Source organism: Clytia hemisphaerica, unplaced genomic scaffold (genome assembly GCF_902728285.1).
Source record: "Clytia hemisphaerica strain Z4C2 unplaced genomic scaffold, Clytia hemisphaerica genome assembly, whole genome shotgun sequence".
NCBI lineage: Eukaryota > Metazoa > Cnidaria > Hydrozoa > Leptothecata > Clytiidae > Clytia > Clytia hemisphaerica.
Window position 1 is genome coordinate 559447 of NW_027103829.1, and position 23364 is coordinate 582810.

Here is a 23364-nt window from a genome sequence, read left to right on the forward strand (position 1 = left end):
GCTGATCACTTTCGACAGCGAGGCTGGACATTGCCTTCAAAAAGAAAAGAAGAAATGCATCCTGATATGGAACTCGGATCAAGCCCACCAAAAAACTTTCTGATACAAAAAGGAGACGATGGATTCTACACGTTGGATGGAAAGCAAGTACATTCATGGAGTAGTTTGAATGATCTTCTACATGTCAGCCATTTTGAAAATGATGAATTTCAAATACGTGATAGTTTTCATAAAGCATCAGCCTTGATTAACAATGAAAATATTTTTGAGGCAATCGAGACCATGGAAAAAGTCCGATTTGATCAGTTATGGATAGACCGAATTGTCGAGTTGATTAAAGATGATATGAGTTTAACTCGTACTAACGAATGGAGTGAAGCCATTTTTAATTGTCCGAAAACAATGTCAGTTCTACAGCATTTCTTGATACAACGCATGCGTAAAGAAAAGGTTCGGATTCCAACTGCTCGAAGGAACGGAATCAAAAGGAAGGAGACTGTGTGATGGAATAAATTGGGTTGATTGAAATTTGCGATAGAAGAAGAAACGAAATCAAGAAAAGACCATAGAACAGTTTGGACACAATAATGATACTTAAATCTGAACATGTATCGACTGGAAGTACTGTCGTAACCATAAACGAACAAGATTACTGACAATGATGAAAATCCGTAATAAATCCAATCTACCAATTTTTTGTGAGATGAATATTTTATTGTAGGTATGAATTAAATGTTAATATATTTTTGGAATCTATTCTCAACTTCAGTTGAGTTAGAATCTGAGAATGTGTGTGTGTGTGTCTGTCTGTGTGTCTGTGTGTGTGTATGTCCCAAAACTTTGGGGCAGCCTGGAGACTTCAAAAATTGTTCGATTTGGCTGAAATTTGGCACACTTTTTCCTTGGATGATTACCTGGGGGTGTTATTTTCATTTTTCAAAAATTTTGATTTTTGGGGCCTGGGGACGAGTTTTTCGCCAAAACGAGGCTAAAACTTTGGGGCAGCCTGGAGACTTCAAAAATTATTCGATTTGGCTGAAATTTTGCACACTTGTTCCTTGGGTGAATATCTGGGGGTGTTTTTTTCATTTTTTGAAAATTTTGATTTTTGGGGCCTGGGCACGAGTTTTTCGTCAAAACGAGGCTAAAACTTTGGGGCAGCCTGGAGACTTCAAAAATTGTTCGATTTGGCTGAAATTTTGCACACTTGTTCCTTGGGTGAATATCTGGGGGTGTTTTTTCATTTTTTGAAAATTTTGATTTTTGGGGCCTGGGCACGAGTTTTTTGCCAAAACGAGGCTAAAACTTTGGGGCAGCCTGGAGACTTCAAAAATTGTTCGATTTGGCTGAAATTTTGCACACTTGTTCCTTGGGTGAATATCTGGGGGTGTTTTTTCATTTTTGAAAATTTTGATTTTTGGGGCCTGGGCAAGAGTTTTTCGCCAAAACGAGGCTAAAACTTTGGGGCAGCCTGGAGACTTCAAAAATTATTCGATTTGGCTGAAATTTTGCACACTTGTTCCTTGGGTGAATATCTGGGGGTGCTTTTTGCATTTTTCAAAAATTTTGATTTTTGGGGCGTGGGAACGAGTTTTTTGCCAAAACGAGGCTAAAGCTTTGGAGCAGTCTACAGGCCTCCAAAATGATCGGATTTGGTTGAGATTTGGCACACTTGTTCATTGGGTGAATATCTGGGGGTCTACAATTGGGCCTATGAATGATTTGAAGCCACTGAAGTTGAGCCCAGTGCGTTGCGCACGTTCGACTATTTATTATGTAAAAAAGAAAAAGAAATCAAGTATTGAGATGTCATCGTTAATCTTCCTTAATGACAGCCATGTGTCATTGATAAGATGCCCCTTACCAATTTATAGTACTACTTGCGACAGAACTTGACCATTATTTTCCGACACAATTTTCACTTTCGTTTTCGGAAATTCATATAATTATAAAGGGTAGAAATATCTAATTATCAAAAACCTTTATAAATAGTAGAAATTACTAAATCTGGAAAGTACGTTCTTGCTGCAAAACATCTTTTATGTATTTGACTTGACGAGAAGCACGAAACCGCTATCAAATGTAAATTCAAGTGTAAATTCTATCAAAAGTTACAGTCTTTTTTTGTCTGCACTGCCTATTATATTGACAAGTTGAGTTCTATCTACATTTGGACGCTAATAGACAAGGGAAAATGCTCTTTAGATCACTAATTTCAAACTTTTTGAAAAAAGTTGATTTTCATGAAAAAGTGTTCAATAGAAATGTTTAAATTGGACCCAAATAGTCGGCATTTCAGATGATCTATTGTCTAACAATTGACGTCAATAAAATGACTCAGTGTGTAACACAATGCCAATTGTTATATTATGGGAATATTACTTAAATTTGAGTATTTTCCCCACACATTGGTCTTGTATTTCTCGTTTATTGTTTTGAAAATAATTTTGTTCTTTTTTTGTAAAATAACAATCAAAATAAATTGCTGTGTTGATGAAATAGGATCATTTTAAATTTGTTCACACGCGTAAAGAATAACAATTTGAGTTTTTTCACTGGAAAATATCAGTAACTTTATTTGCTGTAATGGGACCATGTATAAATTACTATTAAGATTAAAGTTTGGTTTTCTTCTAATGTAACTGCTAGAGGCACAGCACTATCAAAGGACGATCAGTTTAAACTGTTGATTTGATTTTCGAAACATGTTTTTGATTGATTATAAGGTATTTAACTTTTTGTTTATATTTTGAATCTTTAAATAGCATCTTTCCTAAAAATTGTTTAAACAAGTTATAAGGATTTCTACATCTTTTTCCAAGTTAAATATATATATTACCTTTCTAAGTCTAGCATATGATAAAAAAATTATATATAAAAGTCCTATGAAATAGATAAAAGCGTAACTAGTCTAGCATCTAGTATAAATGTTAAAAAAGTGTAAAACTCAAATATGTTGTAATGTTTTAAAAAATTTCTTTCTAAATTTATGTTTTGTTTATTCTTTTTATTTTATTATTATTTTATTTTAATTCATTCAAAACTATTTCAAGACAGGATAAGATCCAATAAAGTCTGTCTCAGTTTTGTCTCTCTTTTATCAGCCACACCATTCCGTTTCTTCAAAAAATCAATGTCATTTGTCAGTTCTTTTCCAGAAAGGTTTTTCAGATATTTTCCTTTTGTGAATCGTAAGGAAGACATTGTTTCTTTTGCTACTTTTTTCAAAGATTCTGTCTCATCAAAAGTCATATCAGAAGTGTTGTTTATAGCTTTATCAATCAAATCTAAGTTTTTGATTTGGTAAGAGTATCTGGAATCATTCAAAATATCTTCGCTTTGTTTTGATAGTGTTTCCATGCATTCAACAATGATCTCGTTTGTGACTAAAACATCCATCATTGCATCGTGTAAACCGTCTCCATCTCCAGTAACCATTTTTACAGGTTCAAGTTTCTTCTTTTTGGGACTTGATACACTGTAGGAAACAACCTGCTTTTTAGCACTTTCAATGCCTAAATGATTTGCTACATCAACCAAGCGATAGCGATCTAACTTTGGAAAGGCTGCAATGCTCATTTTATAAGTGTCAACAAGTCTTATATCAAGCCCTTTTAGTAGCTTTATCCATGGTATCCCTTGCTGCTGATTTATACCAAGTTTCATGAAAGCATTAGTCAAAAACTCCCAGTCGAAGAGAACATTGTGTCCAAAAACATATTTGACATTGTTGAAAAACTTTAAAATATTCTCTGCATGGAACTGAAAAGACTTTTTCTTTAATAAAATATCAGGACTTATCTTGTGAATCTTGAATCCATTAAGCTGGTTTTCTCTTGAAATTTGTGGATTAATATACTCATCAAAAACTTCTTGTTTTGTTTTTGAGAGAACTTTGATCATTGACAATTGCACGATTCTGTCTTTATTTTCATCCAACCCAGTTGTTTCACAATCAAATACAATATAAGGATAATGATCACCTTTATTTTCTGGAACATTTGAAGATTGTCCATTTGAATCATTTTCAAATTTTACTTCAAAAACAGCCAAAACAGGAGTGGGAAGATTAGAAGTCGCATTTTCAGCCGCCATCTTTGTTTTTGTTATGATTTGAAATTACCGGAAAGTTGATAGTCCGTATAGTAATATTGCCGGTATTTAGACAAATCTATGTATTTAGACCGGAGCTCAATCCAAAAAGCGCGGGAAATTATTGAGCGGCCGCCGGAGCGGATTGCGTAAAAGACATTGCTTATTTTGCCAAAAAATACACTGTACGGGTGGGCTATTTCCCAAAGGTGATATTCAATTTCATTTATTCAATACATTACAACAATCAGGCAAAGAACAATTTTATTTCCTTCTCCAAGTCTCAATAAGAATCAGCGGTATCCAATTATCTTTTAATTGGTCATTACGTCATCTAATCTAATTATTTTTTGAAGCAATATCAATTCATTAAAAGAAAAAGTTTATTTTGTCGTGTTTTGTGTGTGTTGTGTGTTTATTATTGTGCTCTTTTTGCTGATGATAGTACATGTTGGAAAGTTATAGAAAGTTATTCAGTGTTTTTGAACAAATTCAACTTGTTTATTGGAGGCATTTAAGTTATCTTTGCTTCTCAAGTACTACTTTCTTTTTTAGTTCTACAAAAAGAAATTCAGCAAGTTATTATTTAAGAAGATACTTAAATACAGTAAATATAGACTAGTCCGTCCATTTTCATTTGAATAATTTTTAACGACAATTAAAGCACAGAAATTTTCTTTCAACTTTCATTGTTTGTAACAAAAAACATTATATGAAATTGTGCTTATTGAACAGTTTTTCTTACTTTAGTTTTTAGACAATTTCCAGGGTTTGACATCTTTCAGACAATTCTTTTCCTGAGTCTTGTTAACTTAAACAAATAGAAAAAGTATAACTGGCAGAACTGGCAGTTAGGAAAATCTCAAATTTCATGCCTAAAGCCAAATATGTAAATACACGCTTTTTTTTTTTATAAGAATGGTGTTTTTTCATTTCATCATGGATATTCTTAACTTTTTGGCGAAAATCATCCAAAAATATTCTTACGGTATTCTTAGGTTAAGATCGAAATTGGCAATCTACAGGTTAAAATGCATTAAAAATGGCATTCTTAGGTTCAGTTGCTAAATTCCATGATGGCAATATTCTTACCATATTCTTAATTTTTTGGCCATTTTCATCATGGACATTCTTATAAAGTGTATTCTTATAAAAAAAAGAAGCGTGTAGTCAATACAAAAAAGGTATATGACAGTCATATGATATTCAACTGGTGTCTGTGCATTCGTTAAAAAGTTGATTTGATATACATGCCATCACACAAACTATGTACTTTCTGAAAAAGATCTTTTGAGAGTTGTTGTTATATAATAATTGTATAAAGTTTCAAATCAGAAGCACATGACCTCACGTTTGTCAAGTTTTGTCGGTAAAACTGTTTTTGTAACAAAGATGGCGCATGACGAGAACTTTCTGACAAAAAGTGAAGAGAACAACGATAGCTTGAACGAACCGGTAACTTATTCCAGCTACTTGATTTCGAGTTTAGAATGAAGTCGGGGATTATAGATTAAAAAATGAAGTTTAGATAACCGTTCATTTATTCATTGATAGCCAGACAGTTAACAAACCCTTTGAAACTCTCCTCACATTTTGAGTTATAACGTTTTATCCATCTTTCCACTTCAGGTAAAAAAGCGACAGAAGAGTCGAATTCGGCGTCAAAAGGCCATGGATTCCAGCGAGGACGATGGCTACTTTTGGGTCCACTCCGAAGCTGAAATCGTAAAGAATTACAAGCAAGTGAAACACTTGAAAATGTATGGAACACACGGTAAAAAACCCGGACAGTTTCTCGATCCAATGGGTATCTCAACTATGGAGGGTTTTGTATGCGTTACAGATCCAATGAAAAATTCGCTGACAGTTTTTAACGAGTCTACCATACGAAGCCAATCAAAAGGAGACATTATGATAGCAGCTGATACAAAGCCACTCAAAGAATGTTATTTTTCATCTGTTTTTGATGTAGCAGTGCACGAATCCAGTAAAAACGTTCTGGTCAGTGATCCAGTCAAGAAATGTATACATTGCGTCTCCCTTGGTGACGATATACGTAAAAATAACACCATCTTTGATTCGAATATCACGGTATCGAAGTGTGATACTTTATCTGGGATATGCGTAACACAGAACGAATTAATCGGAGCATTAGATAGTGAATCAGGACGTGTGTTGGTATGCGACGGACATGGCGACATAAAACATTCCTTCGGGAGCGAAGGATCTGATAAAGGACAGTTCTGTCTTCCACAATTCATTCATTGGGATAACCTTAATCAACGCTTTATTGTTTCAGACACTGCGAATGCGCGTGTCCAACTTTTCACAGCTGACGGACAGTTCTTGTTTTCGTTTGGTGAATTCGGTTTTAACCTTTAGACGCCGAGAGACGTACCACGTACGTCATATATACAGGCCGAGAGACGTACCACGTACGTTTTGATACTGGGGTCCTTTCAAAGTTTAATAAAATAAAGACCAGTTTGAATTTTTCTATTCTGTAAAATTTAGCAGACAGGATAGGGGTGAAGGTTCATTCATTCAAAATTTTACGGGTCCTGCTTTTATACATCTCGAGATATCGGAACTCAATGTCGGTGTATTTTTCAAATGTCAACAAAACATCGTTTTAGTGGTGGACAGAGGGTGTTTGATGGATTTTTGGACTGAAAAGTCATGTTTATGTCTGGTTTTTTCTTGGTTTCAGCATATAAATATCATTATATGAGATAGAGAACCTTTATTGGCAGTTTCTATGTGGTTTGAAGGGGTTTTAGGGGGTATTTCCTGACATACATGCCTATCTCTAGCTCCAACAACTCAGGGCTGTTTTGCCTCAGTTTTTTCACTATTCTGGTGTTTTATTGCTTGAATTTACATGATAGAGAGTCTGTTATGATTATTGTAGTAATTTTACAGGTTTAGGGTAAGTGTAGGGCCAATTTTAGAGCAACGGGACCACTTAATTTACCTGTTGTGGCCAGAGTGTCGATTTTGGTGGAAAAGTGTGCTTCGCCGAAACTTAGATTCTGAGATGAAATGAGCTTCTTCAGCCCTGAAATTTCACACAATGGTGGCTTATAACATAAACTAAAACAAAATAATTTTTCTGGGACCAATCCTTACCTTGTACCCACTTTTTTCATTCAATTTGTCAAAAAAAAGAAAAAAAGTGAAAAAATCGTAAACATGGAATTTTTACTGTTTTGATTTGAGGCTGTGGTGTCAGGTTTAAAAGGGTGATGAGGCATCTTTTTGGTATTATCTGAAATAATAGATCCTTAGCTTTTCAAAATGGGTTTACTTTTTACTTAAGCTTTAGCGGTTCAGATTTTATGACATTTTCCGTGAAACCTCCATTTTCATGAAAAAAACAGCGGCAGCAGCGCGCACTGTTTTTAAAAACAGCGGTGTCTAAAGGTTAAAGATGGCGGATGTTTTAAATATCCATCTGGTATAACGACTGATGATCATGGACGTATTTTTGTGGTTGACCAAGGATTACACGAGGTGCAAATCTTTGATAAAGACGGTCACTGGTTGCACTCACTAGGAAAAGCAGGAATTATGCCAGGATGCTTCAACAGTCCGAAATCGTTGTCTTTGTTTTCGAATGGTGATTTAGTTGTAACGGATAGCTTGAATAGTCGGTTACAAGTGTTCGGTTGAAGGTTGCGGTGCTTTGAATATGTTTTATCAAAAAATGAATTTTTACACACAAATTTATTAATGAACGAAATTTAACTTTCTTATACACCTTTGTATTATTTAATTTACTGCGATGCTAAAAAAGAAAATAAATTATTTCAATGGATTTTAAGATATAATCAAAATCCTTTTGTTTTGTTTCATTCTCCAGATTTAGATAATCCAAGTTTATAATCCCTTAAAAATTTTGGCGAATTAGCCAAAAATTTCTTTCCGCCAAAAAAAAAATTTATAGGTCATTCGCCAAAACAAATTCTCGCCAAATTTAATTTTCTTTCAATTTAGTCTCTATTTCTCCTAAAAACCCCTTTTTCATCGTAAAATATTGAACAAAAATGGGTCGTTCGCCAAAATTATTTCTCACCAAATTTTTAGAAATTTTATCAAATCCCCAAAATAAATGCCGCCAAATTGCACGAAAATTGACGAATGAGCCAAAATTTCTTCTCCTTTGCAAAAACTAGACAGAGGGCCCTTTCAAAACTTACTCTAAATTGCAGAAAACTTTCCATTTAAATTTAATTTTCATTTAATTTAATTTTTGTAATTTCTAATTACAAATGTTTACAAAACAATACATCAAAATGCAAAGCTCTGAGAAAATGCTCCCTTATAAATTTTATGAAATATTTACAAAAACACATACACTACATGCAAAAAAAAGAAACTGGAAAAAACTGGGTAAATTAAAAATTACCTAAAGACAAAGGCTCAAAATTTTTCTCCAGTTTTTGGCTAACCTTGTGTTCTAATAGACCTTTTGCTAATTAGGATGTCATGTGGATAATTAAAAAAAACTCCAGCATTAAAATTATGCATTAATTTGTCATCTCAAAGATTTCAAAATAATCAAATTCACTTGCAGTTCAGATTTAAAATTTTCGGTTTCCAGTAAGTTCGGTTCAAATAAAAATATCTCTAAAATCTAAAATATTAAATTCAAAATTAATGATAATGTCTATGGATAGGATAAAACAAAAAAAGTAGTGGTCCAATTTCCAAAATAAGTTCATCTATTGAACAAGTAGACGAACAAGTCTTTCTTTTCATAAAGCTTGTCTTTGACAGACGCTTCATTGTGTTAATTAATCACATATCACCGTCTTTTGGAAGTTCGTGATGATCAGATCATATAAAACTTTTTCGATTGTAGCGGGAATGTCAACGAGCTTCAACATGGGAATTCAATTCTCTATCGTTATATCGATTTTACTGATGGGATAACCAAATACGTTTTTATAACTTTTCAATGTATTGAATCTTCTTAATCGCCTCATGGTCCTAAAAACAAGGAACAGTTTCTAAGAGATGAAGAGGTTAGGAGAGGTTGCTTGAAATTTGTCCGATTAAAGTTTTCACAGACGTCTTACATGTTTTTTTTATATAAGCATATAAAAATCCAAAAACTCCGATGCTTGGGTCGAAAGCTTAATAAGGCTGAAAAAATGCTTGAGGGATGCTTATATCCAAAGCAAAAATTTAGGGAAATACTGAAAAGCCTTAAAATTCCAGCCAAAAAAAGCCAAAAAAAAGCCAAAATCAGGAAAAAACATTTTTCGTTGGCTCAAGTAATGCTTACCGTATGCTTAATTTTTCCCCATATCTGAACCTAGATATGCTTACAAGTGAAATGCTTATAAAGAAAAAAACATGTACCGAAAGTTTCATTCATAGGATTGGTTCCTTGTTAGGTAAAAAAAAAGTGTTGGTAAGAAATAAAATAAATCTTTTGCAGCCTTGTGAGTGATGGTTACAGGTTTAATGCTACAAAAATCAAAAATGAAATAGATCTCAAATCACACTAACCAATTTCTGACGAAATTGAGGCACATTTCTTCGGGACTAGCATAATTGACAGTTGGAGGTTCAATTTCGAGCGTCTGATAATGCATCCTCGCTTCATAGAACGGTGATTGGGGTGAAAAATCATCATTGTTATGCTCAAAATGAGATAACAGATTGTGGATGGGAAGGCGTTTGTCAGATATATCCTACAGAAGGAAACAAACATATTCTCTCAGATGCCTTATTGCTAATAAACGTCCTGCTTGTTAATTCATTGGCTTTCCAGTCCCCGATTATTAACTTTCGAAAATATTCTATCTAAAATGTCAAAAGAAAAAAAAACATTTTCATTCATCCTTATTTAGTGTACACGCGAAAAATTAGTGGTTCTACAGTTCAAAGAAATACGTGAGCATTAAAATCGTCACCTCTGTGGTATTGAAGAAGAGGCCAGCTATATCACGGTATATCCCAAACATTTCATTCATCTTCATCAGCATCTCTGTCTAAGGTGAAAAGGATGAGGTATTTCAATGCGATGTTTTTAGAATAGTTGGAGATATGGGAGAGACCCCAAGCGGTTTGCGTGACGGCGTGATTAGAGCTTTGTATGGTGGTATGATCAAAATTTTAGTTAGTCAGTACCTTCCCACAAACCAAATTTTAAAAAAGCGATTTTCGTCTAACAGGCTAAATTTTGGAAAGATGGGCGCAAAATAATTGAGACGTGATTTGGGCTATTTCTCGCTTTCTTGGAAAGATGGATCAATCGAAAAGTTTGGCGTGATAGCGCGGTGGCGCCATCCTCTGGGGTTGAAGGCTTGCTCGCTATTTTGATCATAAACATAGCTAAAAATGAAAAAAAAACTCAGGAAACGAACACGTAACATATCATACCAGTCGCTCTCTTGTGAAATGATCATTAACCAGAACATTTTGGTCACCAAGTACCATGGGAATGATACATCTTCCCAACGAATACACATCCGAAGCTTTGTTTACTGTATTATGTTGGCTCACCTTAAAAAAGCAAGTAATATTTTTATAGAGGACACAGTCACACCTTCAAATCAGTAAATAGAACATGTTCCCAACAAATTTTTAAGGGGTAAACTTATCAGGGGGGTCGATAGTAAAATCTCAGACATATTTGAGTAGTAAAGGGATTTTTACGAATTTTTACATACCACCACCCAGACTCTTGGAAGAGGTATTTTACTACCCTGGTAGTAAAAGTTTTTGGGACAATTTGTCATGGAGACCACCTATTTTTTGGTTGCTTTTCGGACTTATTTTACAAAAAAAAAAGCTAAAAAATGATTATTTCCGTGACACATTTTTCACTTAGTGCAAAATCTAATGTTTTGCCCTTAGAATTGAAATATTTTTATATTGACAAAAAATTTAGAGAATTTTTTGTTTGCAGCAAACAACTTTCCAACAAAAATTTTTTTTTAATTATAAAAATTTTCAGATTTTTTCAGAAAAGTCATCCAAAAAATTAAAAGAATTACAAAAATAGCTAAAATTTGCTAATTTTACCAGTTTTAACTACCCAGGTAGTAAAAAATTTTCAAAATTTAACACATAGATACCACCCATTTTAGTATTTAACTACCCTGGGTAGTAAAAAGTTTTTTCGATTTTTTGTCACACCACCACCGTAGTAAACGTCATTATGTCTGAGATTTTACTACCGACCCCCCTGAACTTATATCTCAGTTAAAAAATCATACAGAATTTCTACAGAAATACATACTTCTGGAGCTGCATAACCTGGGCTGCCACATTTCTGACGAACATTTTCTTCTTTGAGGAAATCGAAATCTATTAATTTTACTGTCATCAAATTGTTCATCAACACAAAATTTTGAGCTGAAATTTGAAAAATGTAATAAATTACAACAAGTGTATTGGGATCGAGAGCTGACCAGACTGACTAGAACGATTATTGTAAATAGAGAGACAGAGAATAGAGCAATTTAATTTTTTTATGTTTGGAAGTAAGACAGCAACAAAACGCATGGATTTGATTAGCCCTTGATTATATACCTCGATCATCAAAGAGGCTCTATCAACACACCTATCAACCCTAGCCAGTGACCTTTATATATCCCTGGACCAAGCTATATCCACCATCTTTGATCTGAGTCATTTTTTGGAATTGGTACCCGAGAAGAAGCCATTGCAATGTTAAAAATTAACGTCTAACGGCGCTACATCATCAAAAGTATTCGAGGAAAAGTAGATCTCGCGCTCTGGATACATTTTCACCGCTATTGAGTAATGCCGCCATTAGGGTACTAATATCAAAAAAACTCCGATCAATGATTTTTGGTTGGCCGGGATTGAGTAATAGAGCAACTTGGTCCAGGGATATATAAAGGTCAATGCCCTAGCGCGAAAGGGGCTTGGTTTCGAGTTTACCTGAAAGTCATCATTCGACCCTGATAAACTTTCAGGAAGCGAGGGAGTTGAAAGTGGGCAAAAGGACTGAAAAAGACACTCTTACGCTTGATATCACCGTGCACCATATCAAGGCTGTGAAGATACTGGATTGCTTTTGCCATTTGATGAAAGTGGAAACAAAAGAAACGTATAATCAAAACATCTTTGGCCACTTGAAGGTTGGTATCAGGATGATTGATGTGTCTGTGGAATGTGTCTAGATGACTGAGTAGGTCGGTATCTAAAGTTAGGAGAAATAAAACTTATGTCTTCTAAAAGATGCGCAGGTTAGCTAATGCACTTTTGACAAATATTTTAAGAATGCTCCCATTACATCGCAGCTAAATTAATAATTTTAAGCAATACTTTGAAGCCGTACTGGGTATTGACCGCTACAAACAAACTTTCAGAAAAATATACAAAAATAACAATTCATATTCCAGTTCAGCTGACTCAAGGTAAAATCTTAATAAAGCAGCGAGGGTGCTAACCATTCCAACGCCTCTTGAAAAGCAATTGGACTTGAGAAGGGGGAAAGTTTCCAAAAATTAAATGAAAACAATACTCAAATTAAGTTTCAGATAAAATATCACTTAACAAATTGGAATCGTGTCCTTAAACCTGGGTCTTTTTTATAAGGGTTTTATATACCTGCATAGTCCATGATTTGCAGATAATGGTAATCACATTTCATAATCCATTTCGGTAACAATAAATTTGGATGAGCCCCTAAGCGCCTGATGCACTGCAATGACCTCGCCAATGCTATCTTTTCAGCCTTCTTTTCTTCATCCTAGATGTGTAAGAAAAATTCCAAAAATTTACGAATATGGTCAGTTACTACATTCAATAAAACAGTATTGTATTGCAGTATATGCATCACTGCAATATCTTCTGACAGTGCATCACGGACCCCAATAGCTGATTGATTGTAAGTGACGTAAAATCAGTCAAAACGTCACTTTCAACCAATCAGCTGTTGGGTCCGTTGAAGACATTGCAATGGTGCATATCATGAATACAGCCATCTACCCTTAGCCTTACCCTTAACAGTCAGCTTTTAAGGAGACATGTAATGAATTTATAAGGAAAATCATTCTCGACGAAGGTATAGAAACACAAGTGTGAGAGTGCTCTTGTAAAAAATGTAAGATACCCTTGCATTGAAGCGATGAAGTAACGTCCTTATAGTTAACGAATGCTTAAAAAAGTATGCACTCCACCACAGGGACTCGGCAAAGTGTCTCTTGAGTTTGGACTTTGCCTAAAAATGCAGTGAACCGAAAACAAATCTTCCAAATAACTTCATCACCAGTCCCCTAAAAAACCGCTCACACCGCTAAGGGTTTATAGGTGTTTTGGAGCCTCTAAAATAAGATTAAATATATATTTTTAAATACTTTTTTTGCCTGCTTTTATTCCATTAATACTTAAATCCAAACGATTGGGTAAAGTCTTCACCAAAAGATTTTCCCCATGCTTCATTAACACTCCATGAAGACATATACAACAATAAAAGATTGCAAAGGTATCAAAGTTTGCTATGTCGAGCTGACTTACAATTTTAATAATTTTAACAGCAACATGGTTTGGCCCCTCGCCAGTTCTTTGGAAACAGCCATCATACACTGAACCAAACGCACCTTGGCCACACAAATTAGCATAGAGTATGAAGAAATCAACGCCTTCAATCATTCTTTCATTGTTGGGTGAGTTCTAAAAAAAGATGAAGAAGAAGAGTGAGCCATACATAAAAAATAATTGATTCCTTACGAAAGGTTTCACGTAAAAGACTATTTCAGCTTTCTCCATTTTTCCTACAAAATTATCAAAAAATTGAATAAACCTCCATACAGAAAAACCTTTCCAATAATAGGCCATAGTTAAAGTTATCGCTGTATCGGAAGGTGACAACAATTTCTGGATTGGAAATTTAAAGCTAGGTGTCCACTGAAAAAAATAGGTTCGTCACAAATACCTGTTGCAAAATGTCTGGAATTAGAAATCTATTCCCCATTTGTAAACTTCCATTGCTTTAATATGCTATACCATCATAAAGGAGCACTTTTAAGCCGTTTTTAATGCTATCGTCTTATTTATTTGTGGGATAGATTTTAAAAAATCAAGTCTAAATTGGGGATGGTCACAAATTTCGTCCCTTCTGTTACGCCTATTATACTTTTATTGACAGTTCCATGAAAAATTAAATTAGGAACTCTTTTGTGAAGTTATAGTAGTCATGGTCATACTGATTTTTCCATGAAAGTTAAATAGCGTAACGGAAGGAACAAAATCAAGAGACCAAAATTTTTATAAATGAAAAAAACAACTGATAGCTCCAGAGAGAAAAACTAAATCAGACAAAACTTTTCTTATCTGATATCATTTTTGACAGAATTCAAGTTTTAAGCATAAAATGTCATCAATCCTTGGAATTTCACTTTTATCAACATGATTTTTGAAGATTTTTACTGAAAATTTAGGAAATTCAGGTTTCAAAGGGCCAAAAAATGGTCATGGGGGTGCCATTTTCTGAATTTAAAGGGGCACCACACCAAAAAAATCTGGATTTATGTTTTGTGACAAACAAATTTGCAACGAACTAATTTTTTCCAGTGGATACCAATTTAATAGTACTATTTTCAAGTTGAGAGAAGAACCAGAACTCACCGATAAAACAACTTCATATTGATTACGACCTCTTATACATGGAATGTTGGAGTCGAGATTAAGCTGCTTTGAAATATCACTATTAAAAAAATGGAGATACATTTAGTGAGTATGTATTTTGCACATGGGTGAAAAGTTAACGAGATGGTCAGGAAAAAAACTCAGGGTAAATTTAGAAGTTGCAGGCGTAATGCAAGACCCATTTTATGGCATTTGAAAAACTGTGAAACAAAAACCAATTTCTGGTAGCAAACAATAACATTTGTCAAATGACACAAACCTGTAATATTTACACAGAAGCATATTACAATAAAACGGGATACGACAGAATTTGGAATGATGCATAAGGATTTTTGAGATCATTTCATAATTTTGATCGTCTTTCAGCGGAGTCATTCCAAGAATCTTTTGACAGTATTCGACCATGCTATCCGGGTTGTTACAATTTGTGAGGAAACATTCGTCAAAGTTTTCTGGACGATCATTAACAAGTTTGGAACATCTGTGTGCATGTAAAAAGTGCTCCAAAAATCCATTCTGAAGATTATAAGGAAATAAAGTGATGATGTTATTAACGATTTCGCTTAAGTCTTTGTTTTGCATTTATAGAATTGTAGAACTTTTAAAGTAATTTATAGGGATGAAGGAAGCGATTTTAATCCTAGTCTTTTGATACAGAGGACTGTGGTCAATTTACCATAAAATACTGACCTCTTGATCGGTAAGTTGCGCACACATTTGAGTTTGAAAAGCATCCTATATATAAAGGGTAAAATAAATAAAATAGGTTTAAAGTAGAGAAGTAACTTTCAAATAAAGGATTTATGAGAAGAATCATGATTTAAACCCCAGCTGAGCTATATCTAAAAAATGATGAAAAGGTCTGTGGAAATTATAAATAACGATAAAGGAATAGGTTTTGAGAAAAAAACAAGACAAGATAAAATTAAAGGTAAATATATCATACCAATATTTCTTGAGTAGTAGAAGGTGGACCTTCCCGTGGTGCATTTCCTTCATCACCGCCATCGTCACCACCCCCAGCGGCGTTGTCATGATGAGGATCTTCATGATCTTCATCATCCTCTCTGCTTTGCATACTTTCATCAGTTGCTACTTTACTTTGATCTGGACTCCCTGAAGCTGTAGGCATTTCTTGATCAGATGAATGCTCGACTGCTGTTTTAACAACTTGATCAATCTGCATTGGTGAAGTTGAAGATGTTTTTTCTTTCATCTCTATAGAATTTGTCCATATTTGCTGGTTGTCACCTGGAGGTTCTGAACTTGTAATTTCAATATCACCACCTGGTTCTATTTCTTCAGAATGCTCAGAAGCAGAGGACTTCCTATCGTTTTGATAGGTGTTTTCTGTTGCAATTTTAGGAATTGTAAAATTGGAAGCTGGTTCAATCTCATCGTGAAATAACAAATCCTTGTTTTCATTTCCTGGTGAAGATCTCCATGATTCATTCAATAATTGTGGTTGCGTGGAAGAGGGATTAAATCTTCCGTTACCGGCCAAAACAATCTCAGCTTTACTGGATTTGACTATACAAGAATGAACGTAAAAAGTGATATTACAGCTATTAAAAATGTTTGTCATAATTATGGTGAACAATTGAACTTCATAAGTAAGATCATTTGACCTTATGAAGATATCTTTTAGAAACAAACACAACCAATCAGTTTTGAATCTCACAACGCAAGTGTATAAAAGAATGAATCAGTAATTGAAAATGAATGTTTACCAATGATTGTCCCATTATTGATAACATATTGATCTTTAAACCTGAGCCCTAAAAGATAAACAATATAGAATATAAAAGCTTGTATTGATGTACAGGCTAAAAAAAGGTAATACGTTAAATAAGGGACTTGAGTTGATTATTACAAATAAGATTTTGACATTACTGTTTATATCCTCATCAGCTTGTTGCATCGGATCACAACTCATTTGATCTTTAAAAATGTTGCTCATGTCAATCTTCTTCGCTTCTACATAAGCTTCATCAATCGACAATGCAATGTTTGAAAATGGCTTTGAACAGTCATCCTCTTTCTTGTAACACTTCAATTGTAATGCACTCATAAAATCTGGACGGATCACTTTTTTACCCAATTCTTCATAGTGCTTTTTACATGGGCTTTGCTTCTTGTTATATATATTATTGTATACAGTATAGTTTGACATCTTTATTGTTTGTATGCTTCTTGGTGAAAGAAAAAGAAAATTATAAACAATCACATCATGAAGCTTTTTGCAAGTACACCCTACAATGAGTAGGTTTGTGAAAGTCTGAGGTAATCCCTTTGCTAAGATTATATAATGTTTTGTGAGTCATTAGGTTATGTTATCAGCTCATAGTAATTTTTTGAGTCAAGCTCAAAATCTGGAGAACTTTCATATAACCTGATATAACACGAACCCAAAGAACCCAAAGAAACTCCTATCATTGAAAAAAAATTAAAAGTTACAGGCTGCACAGCGATTATTCAAGGCTGAGATATAGAAGAGCGGGTATAGGCGTTTGCGCCTGCGTTTGCTGACTGACAGTTTCAGTTTCACTTTCAGCCAGCAAGTGAGCGAGCGATTCTTTGTAAGAGAATTGTCAAATAACTTCTTTCAGAATCATTGAACTTCTCGTTTTATACTTTAAAGGCAGAATAATAATTGATTTCCGGGTCAAAATGTTTGGCACTTGATCCTTTTGTTTGCTTATCTTTCTTGTGTGGTCGTTATTTGAATTTCAGTATTCAACACTTATAAAATACGGTTGTTATATAAGAGTATTAAACTCCTCACTAGGAGGGAACAGATCATAGATTCGAATTGAACGCGTAATTCCTAATAGCAATTAACATTACATAACGCGTCGATATCTCTTCACTCTAATGAAAATGTGATACAAAATTAAAGTGATGAGAATCACAAAAAAAATCTAGAATTGAAAAACTGGACATCCATTGGAATCGAACTCAGAGCTCGATGCATATGAGACAGACGATCTAACCGCTTGAGCTAACCACGCTTTGAAAGTAGTGAGAGAAAGCGTGAACTGATAAGAAAGAAAAAGGAAAGAAAGAATCGAGAAGAAAATTAATTCCCGCTTTGATGTTATTATCGAAACAAAAGGATCAGTCATGCCGAAATTCCTTTCCACACGTCAGCAAACTAGTTTTTATAAATAGAAAAACTAGATTGATTCTAAAAAAAATAGCTGTTTTCTTAGACGACTACGTTTATAGCAAATTTGTGAAAGAAAAAATTTACACCTGTTGAGCTATATGACGCTCGCCTTGCTACTTTGTTTATATTTAAGACCTGAAGTCCAGAGGTCCCGAAGTCCCAAATTGAAATATATCAAATTTCTGTGAAAACAAATTACACCGACCAAAAGTCACAAATCGAAATATAGCAAATTTCTGAAAAAATACGACACCGGCCCACAGTCCTGAGGTCCGGATTTGAAATTTATCAAAATTCTATCAGAAAAACTTTTTACACAGACTTGAATTCCTGAGGTCCCGAAATATCAAATTTCTGAAGAAAAATATTACTACAACCTAAAGTCCTGAGGTCCCGAATCCGGAAATACAAATTTTTGAAGAAAAAAATATTACACTTAACCTAAAGTCCCAACGTTCCGAATTGAAATGTATCCAATTTCTGAAAGAAAAAAAAATTATACCAACCTAAAAGTTCCAAGGTCCCGAAGTTTCAAAATATCAAATTTCTGAAGAAAAAAAATACTACACGCTCTTTTACCAAATAAATTTAACCTTTTAAGTGTCATTCTCCGTCAAAAATAATATGTCTGTCCAAAAACTTTGGGGCAGGCTGGAGACTATAAAAATGGCCGGATATGAAATTTAGCTCACTTGTTCGTTGGGTGAATACATGGGGGTATTTTTTTCATTTTTTGAAAATTTTCATTTCTAAAGGCGTGGTAACGAGTTTTCACCAAAACGAGGCTAAAACTATGGCCTGGAGACGTCATTGTGAAAGGACGAAGGATGCTAGTGTGACTAACTGAATGAGTATAATATTTCTTTATAAGATACTTTGTTGTCTTTTTTATCTTTGTGTAAACTTGTATATGTCTTGCATATTTTCTGACTAAATCAAACCACAGATTTTTCATTTCAGTATTTTTGCATATAATTCAATATGGCTGATAGAAAGGCAAAAAGGTCTATTCTTTGGCTTGCAAGTCGAGTAAACAATAAAGCGCTTTGGCAGCATTTATTTTTATCTTTGATATACATACGCATTTTGTTCTGGTGCATTTCTGGTGTTCCTGTGCACAATTTTCTGTGACTGGTCCACTGGAAGTATTAAATCAAGTTTGGGGTCAAATAAATTTGAATGACAGATTTATTGCACTAGAAGAGCACCAGAACTTTCCAGTGTACAAAATGACGTTTTTCTGGAACATTAAATAATCCTACAATTTTGATAAAGCTGTGTAATTGCGCGTTTAGATCTCATAAAGTTAAGCATGTACCTTAAGGGCAGAAACTTAGGCAGAAAAAAATATTGGCAAATTTGGCAAATTGCCTAAAAATTTCTTTTCACCAAATTTAAATTTATAGTTCATTCGCCAAAATAAATTCTCGCCAAATTTAATTTTCTTTCAATTTAAACAAAAATGGGTTGTTCGCCAAAATTAATTTTTGCCAAATTTAGAAATTTCACCATTAAATCGACAAATATTTGCACTAAAATTGGTGAATGGGCTCATTGAAGCACGCAATCAAATAATGAATGCAGAAGTTGGCCTCTTCTAATTGGTCATAAAAGACAATGTGATAAAAGAAACAAAATCTTTTGTTTGTTTTGAAAATGCTTTTCACTTCTCAACAAAAGACTTTTTTAACATACCGGGTGTGCCAGAAATAAGTTACTCTCTTTGATTTGATATTGTAGGCAGAGAGATTTTTCAAACATGGCTCACGGTCGCGAAAGATAACCTTGTAAGTAGAAAATTACAATACGGGTAACAACCAAGGAAATTCTAATTGTACATATAAAACCCTTTTGTGTTTACGTAGTTAAATTTTTATTATGTAGTGTAGTTTTTTTTAGAAAAATATATGTTCGAATATATCAGTAAAAAAAACAAAAAGAGATAAAAAAACATAAAGAGCTGTAAGCGAGCCACTCAAGGCCGCGCAACTTTGGTAGGATTTGTTGGCTTCAAATCCTACCAAGGAGATTGACTTCTAGCCCTTCGGGCTTATACTTCATTGAGCGCACCTGATAAATGTTGGTCCAGACAAGGGACACTTCCAGAGAACTGCCTTGTTTTCAGCCTTTTTTTGACATTTTAGGTTGTTGAACATAACTTTTGAACCAATGAAGTAATCAAAAAGTAATGCACCATATTTTAAGTCACGCTTTCCTCTGAATGATTCTGAAACAATCTTTGAAAAGTCTTTCTGCTAACTGCTGCTAACTGCCTGCAATATCAAGTCAAAGAGGGTAACTTATTTCTGGCACATGAAGTATTTTTTCTGTACTTTTTGTCAAAAAAAAAGATATGTCCAGAAGGTGTCAATCGAACAACTGCGAACAAAAATCGCAATCGAACCAATCGAACGTAATCAAATGCGATCGAATAACTGTGATTCGATTGTCGAACGTAATCGAATCTCAATCGAACGGCCAATTCCTGGGTAATATTTGATTGTGTTCGATTGCGTTTGAGGTCGTTCCAGTAAGGTTAGATTGGTTCGATTGATAATAGTTGATTATGTTTGATTGGTTCGATTGGTTGTCATTTACATTTGATTGATCTTTGATTTCGTTCGATTACGATTGGATCACTCCGTTAGAGCTTTTTAGCGTATGCAGCCGAGCGCTTAAGTACTGTACGAAATGAAATTGAATCAAACGAACATAATCAAACATAATCGAATACAATCGAACGTAATCGAAGCTTTTGAACGGCAAATCCTAGGTAATATTCGATTACGTTCGACAATCGAATTGCAATTATTCGATTGTGTTCAATACACCTTTCCCTTTATTTGTAAAACTAATGCGCGCGCATTATTTTGATGCTCTCCACCGTTTGGTACTGGAGGTAAACAAACCCGTTTTTGCCTGCGTTCCCTTAGGGAAAGTTGGTTTTTTGAGCTTTTCTTAAAAGTTCTGTCGAATGAAATTCTGTTGAACGAAATCCCCTCAAATTTTAGTATGTTCAATCTATTCATCATATTATACCACCCTGAAAATATTTTCGGACCATGCTCGGGCCACAAAAAAGTATTATTGAATCGGCCTGAACATTTTGTTCGGACCATGTTCGGGCCATGTATTTACAATTGATACGGATTTGCTCGGGCCATGTTCGGGCCATATATAACCGCAACTTCGATCCCTTGATTTCACTTCCCTATCCACCAGATTTACCGCAGGTTTAGTGAAGTAGTTTTTAACATTAGAACGAATAAAGTGCGACTGTTAAATCTTTTTTATAAAAACATAAGCTATACGAACAAAAGGCTTTGGTAACCAAAGTGACAAAAAAGCAGGTTAAGGACGTCCCCGTAAAGTTCTACTCTAAAACCCTCAAACAATTTGTGTTTCTAAAGAATTTTTTGTAAATATAATAAGTACTTTTATAAAGGCTCCCCTGGCGGTGAGTCTGATCTCAATCGAACGGAATCGACGATCGAACCAGTCGAACAACAATCGAACCAGTGAGGCTGGAACTTCGATTTTTGAGGATTACGATTTTACCAGTTTTTTAGCGATTTTTGCCTCGCTAGCCCAAATCTCGCAACCTCTTTACTACATAAGGAAGATCGAAATTAGAGTTTTTCAGCGTTCCGAAAAAAACGCATAGCAGAAATATTTTCATCTTCACAGGATCGATTCTTACCAACAAAATACATCTTTTGGTCTTTGGGTTTGTTTCTGACGTTTTTTCTTCAAAGAATATCGATCACTTTCCTTTTCTCCTTGAGAGCGCGAGAAAAAAATGACTAGCTCGTTTTCGTGCGGGCAAATAAAGATGAGGCGGCAATCTTGCACTGAGGGTGCTACTTAGTTTCCGCCCTATTTTGCACCCACGATAGAATGGTCCAAACAAGGGGGTAGTCTAAATGATAAACTATGTCGTTCTGTAAGTGTTTATTTTCTGAGAGATACAAATACACGCTTTTTTTTTTATAAGAATGGTGTAAATCCATTTCATCATGGATATTCTTAACTTTTTTGGGAAAATCATCCTAAAATATGCTTACAGTATTCTTATTACTTGGGGGTAATTGGCAATTTATAATTTAAAATGCTCTAAAAATGACATTCTTAGCTTGAGTAGCAAAATTCCATGATGGTGATATTATTAGCATATTCTTAATTTTTTGGCCATTTTCATCATGGACATTCTTATAAAGTGTATTCTTATAAAAAAAAAGCGTGTAGTATATTTGAATATTATTAACTTATTTATTAAAGTATTTTTTGAGCGCAAATTTAGATATACGGTTAAATAAAAAACGAATGATAACAGTTCAGTTTATTGCTCAAACCCCCGGGAAAAGTTTTTTTGCTGACTTAGCTATTTTACAAATTTCGGAAAAGAACTCCCATAGGAATTCCGATACCTAACCCGATTGGTTAATTTCGAAACGGCTTCAAGAAAGTCATAATGGCAGATAATTTTAAAAGTTTCTGAGGGAATGTGTGTAATTTATCGATGTTGATGGCTTGTTGATTCTTTAAAGAAAAAAGATAACAGGTATAGCTTTTTCTAATCCTGGAATATCGAGGTTCCAGCTACACTGATAGAATATTACCCAGAATTTTGACGTTCGATTGAGATTCGATTGCGTTCGACAATCGAATTTCAATCGGTCGATTGCATTCGATTTGGTTCGACTGGTTCGATCGTGTCGATTCCGTTCGATTGAGATCGTCTGGTATTAATCAAGAAGCCCGAACATGTTCGAGTCATGCCGTGGGTCGTTTGATTCGGCGTTCGATTCGTTCAATTGACACGGTCTGGATATGTTTTTCTCTTTCCCTCTTTTAATTTGAAAAGCCTTTATTTAACTGCATGAAAGGGAAGTTGAATAAAAAGGAAGGGGGTGTATTTGTCTAACAAATTCCTTTCTTTTTTTAGCTTTTAGCTAGCTATACTTTTGCTCTTTTTAATGTGAATAAGGTTTATCGGAAATATTTTGTTGAAAATTACGTGTTGAACAAATTATACAAATTTTTGTGCATTTACAAAAACAAGCCCAGGAAAATCTTAATTGTTTTTTTTGTCAGTTGATAAGAAACCAAGTTTAGATACTTATATAAAGCCAGAATTCAGTCGCAACTTAAAATTGCCATCATCAGATTTTTTACCATACCGTAGGTCGGGGAAACTTCGGACAGATTTTCAAGTTTTTTCTTTATTTCTCCTGGAATATGAAAAAAAGATCAACCAAACTTACTGTACATAACATTTGTACCGTGGCTGAAGAGGACCTTTTAGTTTGTATCTATTTTGCGTTGCAACGTGCGGCCGCGCCTTTTAACACGCGGCCGCGTGTATTTTTCAAGAAACGCGGCCGCATGTTTAAACGCGCGGCCGCGTGTTATAATACACGGCCGCGTGTTATGAGATGCGGCCGCGTGAAAAACACGCGGCCGCTTAT

General features: G+C 34.5%; 2 protein-coding genes across 2 annotated transcripts; one reads left to right on the forward strand and one right to left on the reverse strand.

Moving 5' to 3' along the window:
* The first annotated feature begins 5390 nt into the window (after nt 1–5390).
* LOC136806836 (E3 ubiquitin-protein ligase TRIM71-like) lies at nt 5391–6474 on the forward strand. The gene is made up of 2 exons (XM_067063415.1): nt 5391–5547; nt 5722–6474. Exons 1-2 carry the CDS (start codon nt 5434–5436, stop codon nt 6472–6474), a joined length of 867 nt encoding a protein of 288 aa, XP_066919516.1. The 5' UTR covers nt 5391–5433.
* Nucleotides 6475–9977: 3503 nt separating this feature from the next.
* On the reverse strand, nt 9978–16944 carry LOC136806837 (uncharacterized). The gene is made up of 12 exons (XM_067063416.1): nt 16621–16944; nt 16458–16505; nt 15674–16257; nt 15418–15462; nt 14987–15243; nt 14707–14785; nt 13597–13752; nt 12688–12829; nt 12101–12277; nt 11348–11463; nt 10486–10608; nt 9978–10094 (listed from the first exon to the last, which is right to left on the reverse strand). Exons 1-12 carry the CDS (start codon nt 16898–16900, stop codon nt 9978–9980), a joined length of 2124 nt encoding a protein of 707 aa, XP_066919517.1. The 5' UTR covers nt 16901–16944.
* Between the last annotated feature and the right edge of the window lie 6420 nt (nt 16945–23364).